The sequence below is a fragment of the Myotis brandtii genome, unplaced genomic scaffold (assembly GCF_000412655.1).
Source record: "Myotis brandtii unplaced genomic scaffold, ASM41265v1 scaffold927, whole genome shotgun sequence".
NCBI lineage: Eukaryota > Metazoa > Chordata > Mammalia > Chiroptera > Vespertilionidae > Myotis > Myotis brandtii.
The window spans coordinates 151,636-159,364 of record NW_005371823.1 but is presented as its reverse complement, the minus strand read 5'-3'; the positions used below and the strand labels follow the sequence as shown (position 1 = coordinate 159,364).

Genomic DNA, 7,729 nt, shown 5'->3' with positions numbered 1-7,729 from the left:
ATGATTCTCTTGCATCACTGATGTTTCTCTCTCCCTGAAATCAATAAAAACATATATATGTGTGTGTGTGTGTATATAGAGAGAAATATGCTAATTAATTGGGACACTGTAACAGGTCAACTTGACAGGAGGAGGCTGCACACGCAGCATCGGGGGCGGGGCAGCAGGGGCCTCCATGTGCCTGGGCTAGGGGAGGGCCTGATCAGCAGTGGCCATAGCTGCTTCAAGTGCCAGAGTGAGGCAGGGCCTACCGGCATCGAGGGTGGGCGGCGCCGCGCGATTTCGAATCACGCACTGGGCTCCTAATATATATATATATATGAAAGATGCCCTTTAAAAAACCTGGGATAGGTATTTAATTTTTAAAATATAATTTTCCATAACTGTGTCTAGACATGCACCTCTCTATAGGAGGGGCCTATTTTCTTCTTCCTTGAAAAGAGGCTGGACAGAAGGGGCTGAAGTGTCCTCAATTCAATCCCGTGGCAGAAAAACCCTCTTGTGTGGTTGGTCTGAGCTACAGAGAGGAGGCATCAATCTCAGGATTATTAAATATGGGATGGCAGTTAGCTATTTTTTAATCTCTAATGAGGACAGAACAAGAGGGAATAGGCTGGAAAGAGGTCCATGAGTAAGCCTGTTAAAATGTGCATACACAGGGCATGACAACCGGAGGAAAGGACATGAGAACTGCAGGATTTCTGTGCAGAAAAGCACCACGTTCAATTGGAAGTGAGGATTCATCCAGCTCTGGCTAACAGGACTAACCTGGGGAACCTTTGGGATTGTCCAACGGCCAGCCGGCAACTATTAATCCCTTTCCTTCCCATCTAATGATGCCATCAATGTGACCGAGCTTCATATTTTTTAAATAGATATAGATATATATTTATATTTATATATAAAATAGTTTCTTACAAAAAACCCCAAACAAACAAACAAAAATGAAAATCAACTTAAAAAAACCAAACAATAACAAAAAATCAAGCAGGAGCAGAGAGGGCTTGAGGCCCAGGGTCGGCCCCTGGCGCTGTCTTGAGTCTGCGGGCCAGATGCGAGCTGGGGAGGTGGAGGGGCTCAGTCGCCCTTCTGCTTGGGTGAGTGCACAGTCCCGTTGGCCAGAGCAGTGCAGCTGCCTGGGGATGAGGCATTTGGTGTCTGGGAAGGGCGCAGGTAGGTGCTGAACAGCTTCCCGTGGAGTGGGTCACGGAGGGAGAAGTCCTGGAACTGACCTGGATAGATAATTGTGAGATGGGAAAAGTAAAATTATATCTAAGGAGGAGAGGAAGTGGGCGCCCTGCTCTTTTCTCAGCATGTTTTGTCACTCTCATCTCTGTGTCACTTCTCAAATCCAAGTTTATGTCCTTTCAGCCTTTTAGCCAATCCCTCCCCCATCCTCACCTCTCAGATGGTTTGCTCCCTGGCACCGGTCACCAGCCTTGTTCCCTCCCGGCCCAGTGCTGAAGGTGCCCCAAATGCCCACGTGGGCTGAGAAGACAGTGACTCACAGAGGGAGAGGCCTTGGTGGGGTCCCGCCTGGCACAGCTCGGCATGCAAAGTCTCGGCAGCAGGGCGGGGCGACCCCAGCAGCAGGTGCAGGATGGTGCTGAAGCCGTTGCTGCACAGGAGGCGGCTGGGCCCCTCTGCCTGCTCCTCCGCAAATAGCTGGGAGAGAAGGGGACACAGGTCAAGCCCTCCCCTCGTGCCATCACCCCATACTCTCCCGAAGGTCTGCCCGACAGGCTCCTCCTCTTCCAAGAATGCAAAATACAGGCCCTCCCTGCCCCCTGGGTCCTTTCTGCAGGAGAATTTAAGCTCACAGCTGCTGTCCTCCTCCTGTTCCCAGCTAAGCCTCAATATACAGACACCGGAGCTCTGCGGTTTACAGTGTGGCACAGGGCTGGACACCAAGCACCAGCTATCTAGAAGCTACTGGTAATAGAATGCCACACAGGCTTCTGGGTGGGGTGAGCACAGCTGCCACGTCCACTCTCCCCCCGCCCCCCTGGTACCTCAAAGGCCAGGCGAGTCAGCTCCTCTAGGCCTGTGCCCCTATCCAGAGCTGCCAACGCAAGGGCCACATCTCGGAAGTCCACCAAACCGTTGGCATCCTGGAGTGTGAAAGAGAAACGAGGGCGACGTGGGGGACCAACCCTGCGTCCTCCCTCTTCTCAGCAGGCACAGGGGTGACTCCTGTGTCCACTCCCCTGAGAACCCAGAGTCCTTAACTCTCCAGGATCCCTGATAGTTCTCTCAGGTCATGCGTTTGCTCAAGCTCTACCCCAAGTCACCTGGTGACACAGCTCTCTATCAAAGGATCTTCTAGGAATGTGAGGGAATCCCTCAGGAATGCTGAAATTACCATTCAGTTCTGACTTATCGTGGAGGGCATTCCTGGCCCCCAAGCTGGAAAAATTGGTTCTCTGCTGACTCACCCTGTGTGGGAGAACTGGTCCAGCAGACTAAAAGGGGGCCACTGGCATAATTTCTTACAGAAAGACCAAGAAGGATGCCTGCCAACTCTAGGGGGAGCCATGGCATTCGGGCTTTGGTTCTGTTCTGCCACAGGCTAAGTGGGGAAGCTCCTTCCAGGGACAGTCTGTGCCATCTTAGATTTCAACACACCTGGTCACACTCTGTCCCTTCAGAGGACATTGAGAGCCACAGTCTGCATCTTAGATAAAAAAAAAAAAAGAGCTCCTTGGGACCACTGGTGGTTGTTCATAAACATTAAGAATCTTCTGGGACAACCTTATTATAATTCAACAGGAAAACCTGGTAAAGTCCCAGGAAATAATCTGGTTTGTCAAAATTCTCGGGAAAGTTCAGAAATTCCCCCGAGAAGCTGTGGGATATTTTTAAAAATCTGCCCAAATATAGCAAATACTCCTGGGTCTCTAACTCTTAACCGTCTAACCTGTCCAGTGCTGTCTCCTCCATGTCACCTTCCCACCCAACCTTCATGCCTCTTCTCTGAAACCCTCACGCAGTGACTTTCAAGGTCATATGATCCCTTGCCTTTGCCAATCTCTAAAAGTGGCTTTGGAAATGTATGGATCTCACTGACCACCCCACAACGATTAAGACATTGCTCTGCGATGCAATGGATACTCTATAAAAAAAATAAACTCCTCAGAGGACCTCAGAAGTTGGCCATCTGACAACGGCGGTTAGAACATCCAGCACAGACTCCAAATTGGCCATCTAATGCGACTGACGTGGCCACTCGGGTGACATCCTTAAATGCTGAGCTCTGCGCCCTTCATCCCAGCTCCATTACCTTCTGGAAGTAGCTAAAGGCACCAGCCACGGTCTGAGGGTCAGAGAGCTGGAGCTGCCTGGCAAACTCATCCTGGTTGATCATTCGACTCCGGCCTGGCTCTGCCCCAGTGTCCACATAGCCAGGGGACAGCCTACAATGGAATTGTTGAAGCAGAGAGCTGACTCAGTTTCATTCTGGGCACACCACCCAGCAGGACCTTGGGTCCAGCCCCAAGAGTTTTCCAGTGTTGGTACACCTGGTGTTTTTCTAAGATATACTCTGACTCAAAGTCCCTTCAGAGCCATTCTTACCTTTTTTTTCACTTGGGTAATTACATATCTTTCCCTTTCTTTTTCCTCCATTATATTTTAAAAAATCCTTCTATCCTCCCACTTTTTTTTTTTTTTTTTTTTACAGACTTTCCTTGCTCCTTCCCATTTCTTCTTACTATTTTTCTGTCTATACATGACACTGACCATTCATCACCATTAAGGTCACTTACCCAGCCTTTCGAAGAACCTTTCCCAGTTCCCAGAGCTGTGGCTCAAATGCTACCTTCAGCCGGCCCACCACAATCACAGGCAAGCTTCCTACAAACTCGCACTCGGTGGCCGGAATGCCCAGGGCCCTATAGGATGAAGAGGGATGGAATGGGGGGGAGGGGAAGAATGAGGCAGAAGAATCTTTTGAGGGTTCATTACTGACTGACCTAATGACTAGGGAGAGGACACTGGGCTCCTTTTACCCTCATCCACCCTTGTCTCAGCCCTTTCCCCCAATTTTGACTCAAAACCTCAGCCCTCCATCCCCTCCTGTGGTCCCTTTGCCCTATATATCTGCTCCAGGAAATACTCTGTAGAACACTCACTGTGCCATAACCCTCTGCACATTGTTGGCATAGAGGGTGGGGTCCCTGCTCTCCTCCGGGCTGGGGTGGTACACAGGGAGGAACTGAAACACATACACTTCCCATCAGGATCTCAAAGCCAGGCGACCACTCCATCTTTTCCAAAAGCTTCAGGGGTCAGTGGATGCCCACTCTCCCACCCCACCATGGGGGTCATACCTCCACATCTACGATGCTGCAGGGCTGAGAGGCTGTGAGCCAGAGGACTTTGAGTCTGAGACAAGAGAGATTTCAGATGCTCACTAATTTCTCACTATGCGCTCCTCACCAGGAACAGGGGAGTGGGAAATTTCTGCTCACTGATATAAAAATGGACTCCTAGCCATAAAGTCAGCTGTGCAAATGTGCTGGGAGACAGGGAAGGGCCAGAAAGGTGGGAGGGAAAGTGAGAGGCTTTTCAGGGATGTGCCAGAGGAAGAACCGCGGGCGAGAAGAGGTTTGAGTAACTGGGAAAAGGGCAAGAGGCAAGCCTGACGGTGGTGGTTCTCACGAAGGAAAGAGGGAAGGAGAAAATCACTTAGGAAAAGGGAAGTAAGTTAAAAGGAGCTTTAATCACAGCACGGATGCTGGGGTCGGATCGCTCAAAGCACTTTCAGATCACATGGGAGAGCAGAACAAAACAGTGGGAAACAAGCATCTTCCCTAGAGTGCTCTCATCTAAGAATGAAGGGCCACCGGCCTTGTCTGGAGATTGGAAGATGGGCCAGGAGTTCTCTGATAGACCCTGCTCTCCACCCTCACCCCAGGACCACCAGAACTCACACTCCAGGGCCCCTCCATGCCCAGCTGGTGGTGTCCTATGGGAGAAACAGAGGCGAGGGGAGAAAGGCATTATTTTCTTCCCTGGAACTGGCCAATCCTCTCTGAGCAGAGGCCGGGACCCCACCCTGGCCCCACCCCCACGTGCACACCCCATCATGGTACTAACAGTTTTCACCCATTCGGGTGAATTCATCCTCCCTCATCCCCCTCTCTTAGACCAAGACTCACCAGACTGTTGGGGTAGCGGATGAGGATGGGCTGCACAGGGACCCCTGCGATGAAAGCTCCTAAGTCCCATTTCCACCCCCACCCCCCCAGGCAGAGGTTAGTCCACAGAGGCAGCTAGAGGGCATGAGTGTAGGGGTCTGGGACAGTTCTCAACTGAGATCTGGATTTTGTTCTGTTTCACTTATAATTTTCTCTCTGACTTCTGGAGACTTGTCAGGGTCAGCCAGGCAGTTTCCTGTCTCCCATTCCTCCCCCACCCCTCCACTTCTTGGGTTATTCCAGAGTCCCTCTTCAAAACAGAGGCTCCTTTTGCCTACAGCCCTACCAACCACTATCACTTTATTCACCTGGTTTGAATTTAAGCAAAGCCTTCTTGTTGGAACAGGTGCCCTCAGGAAAGAACAGTACCTGGAGAAAAAATCCAAGGGACCAGAATGAGGTGGGGTGGGCTGAAGGCGAGGAGAGAGGAAAGAGAAGCCTCTTCAGGAGCACGTTAAAGGCGAGGAGAGAGTCTTAAGACCCTTACCCACCTGGGGCCACTTGCCTCCTGAGGTAGCCCGCCTTCGGACTTCCTCTACCACTCTGCGCCGAGAGGCCGGATCATGGCGGGATACGAGGATGGCTTGGTTGAAGCGAAGAAGGGCTGAGGTCCAGAGAGGATACTAGGAGTCACTTGGTTCCTACCAGGGGACAGTAACACCCACAACCTCCCCTCCTTCAACGGTAGGAGATGCTTCTCAGTTATCCCTTTGCCCTGGGGATCCTCCTTTTAGTGTATGTTGCCCTTTTAGGGAACTGACCAGAGTTCCCTCCAACACCTTCTCTAAGCCCCAGCCCTCAGAGTCTAAGATGTGGGTTCACAAATGGTGTTAATTTGCATTTCATTTGCCCACATCTGTCAATCTCTTCTAACGTCTCCCCTGCAACCTTGAGGTCAGTTCTTCTCTCCAGAGTGTGTCCATCTGATTCCTGTCTTTTTTTGCCCATAGTTGTCATCTCTCCCATTTACCCCTCTTAAACTCTCTCACCTCCAATGACCGGCACAGAAAGGTTCTCAGCTCGGGACACAACCTTGGGCAGGTCACAGGGCAGAAGAACAATGGGGTCAAAGAAAGTAGAGTGGGGGGCGGCAACAAGGACAGGGGCTTGGAGGCGAGAGGCCCGCTGGCCCCGAACACGAATCCGGAGGAAGCCCAGGAGGAAAAAGAGCAGGCGGCTGAGGCCCAGCACCCCGTTGTGGCACACAGTCCTGCAGGGCAAGGTGGGGCGTCAGTGGAGGTAGGGACTCTGACCCTCACTCACCCAGGTGTAGGCACCTGGGAAAGCAGGTGCCCTTCTTTTGCCCTCTATTACTCTGGCCAAGGGGTGGAAGTCTCTGGCTACTCTGGGACATGGCAGGGCACATCCCTTAGTGATGAGGTCCTGGGGATCAGGTCTGAGCCTGGCTGACTCATCTCACCTTGCCAGGCTGGGTACCAGAGCTTCAGAACCCTCCCTCCTGTTCTTCTCAAAGAGGGAGCAGAATAAACAGCAGGAAACAAGTGAGACGTAGGGTGTCAGGGAGCTAAGCCCCCACTTACTTCCTCCATCCTGTCAGTGGCTCCTGAAGCTGCTCCTCAGAAAGACCAGCTACTTGCAGCCAGGCAAAGGGCCAGAGGAGAAAGAGGACGATAAAGGCCAGAAGCACTCGGATGGGGGCCAGCAGTGCCCCTAGGAGGCAGAACTGCAGAGGGTGGGAGAGAATGCCACTTCAGGGCTGGGAGATGCTCCCGCCAAAGCTTCCTCTCCCCAGAACAACAGACCCAGGAGCAGAGAGCCACTGCCCACTAGATCAGGAGACAAGTAGTGTAGAAACAGGAGACTGAATTGGCATCCAAGGTGGGATGACAGTACCAACGAGAACAAGTGAATAAAAGATTAACAGGACTAGGGGCCTCATTTTCCTATCTTTCAGTTGGTCTCCATCCCACCTATAAAATGTCATGAAATGCATCTGGCTGTCAAGAGTATTTAATGATAACCTATGTGAACACACCCAGCACAGTGCTTGATGTGCAGTAGGCTGGAGATAGTTCCTCCTCACCCACGTCCCGTTCCATAAATAGCTCCTAGGTCCAACAGAAACCAGGAGGATGGTTCTTTCCCTGTTGGGCCTGGGAGATAGAGGGCTGGAACGCACAGAGATCCCCTTTTCAGGCCTCAGGCCAATCTCTAGTTCTGCCCACTAGCACGCCCCTAGTACTGGGGGGTGGGGAAGAGAAGGGCTCGGCCCTCCTCCGAAGGATAGGGGTTGCCAGGAGCCAGGGTGACTCCAAGGGCTGCCGGAGGGAGAGCGCAGGTAAACAAAACGAGCCCCAGGCGCTCGCCTCCGGGGAGGTGATGGCAGCAGAAACCTTGGACACTCCCCACACCTCTCAGCAGTTCCGCCAGGCTGGTGCGACCCCGCACTTCCTGTAGCCAACCCCGTTCGCAGCCCTCCCTACCCCGGAGGTGCTGCAGTACGGGGTGGGGGTGGGGGGAGGAGTGGAAAGAGGGGGCGTTGGAAGGGCACAAGGGCGCAGACTCCCGGC

At 52.3% G+C, this 7,729-nt stretch overlaps 1 protein-coding gene across 1 annotated transcript in view; it reads right to left on the bottom strand.

The window, feature by feature from the left end:
- Positions 1-856: 856 nt before the first annotated feature.
- The window catches only part of LPCAT4 (lysophosphatidylcholine acyltransferase 4), a 40,221-nt gene continuing 33,348 nt past the window's right edge, over positions 857-7,729 (bottom strand). Inside the window, exons 3-15 of the mRNA XM_005885774.2 lie at positions 6,740-6,882; positions 6,188-6,408; positions 5,690-5,802; positions 5,507-5,567; positions 5,160-5,218; positions 4,932-4,966; positions 4,329-4,383; positions 4,131-4,213; positions 3,765-3,890; positions 3,281-3,413; positions 2,013-2,111; positions 1,509-1,665; positions 857-1,232 (exon numbers count right to left, since the gene is read on the bottom strand). Coding sequence (XP_005885836.1) covers positions 1,078-1,232; positions 1,509-1,665; positions 2,013-2,111; positions 3,281-3,413; positions 3,765-3,890; positions 4,131-4,213; positions 4,329-4,383; positions 4,932-4,966; positions 5,160-5,218; positions 5,507-5,567; positions 5,690-5,802; positions 6,188-6,408; positions 6,740-6,882 — 1,440 coding nt within the window. The 3' untranslated portion in view covers positions 857-1,077. The remainder of the gene's footprint in view (positions 1,233-1,508; positions 1,666-2,012; positions 2,112-3,280; positions 3,414-3,764; positions 3,891-4,130; positions 4,214-4,328; positions 4,384-4,931; positions 4,967-5,159; positions 5,219-5,506; positions 5,568-5,689; positions 5,803-6,187; positions 6,409-6,739; positions 6,883-7,729) is intronic.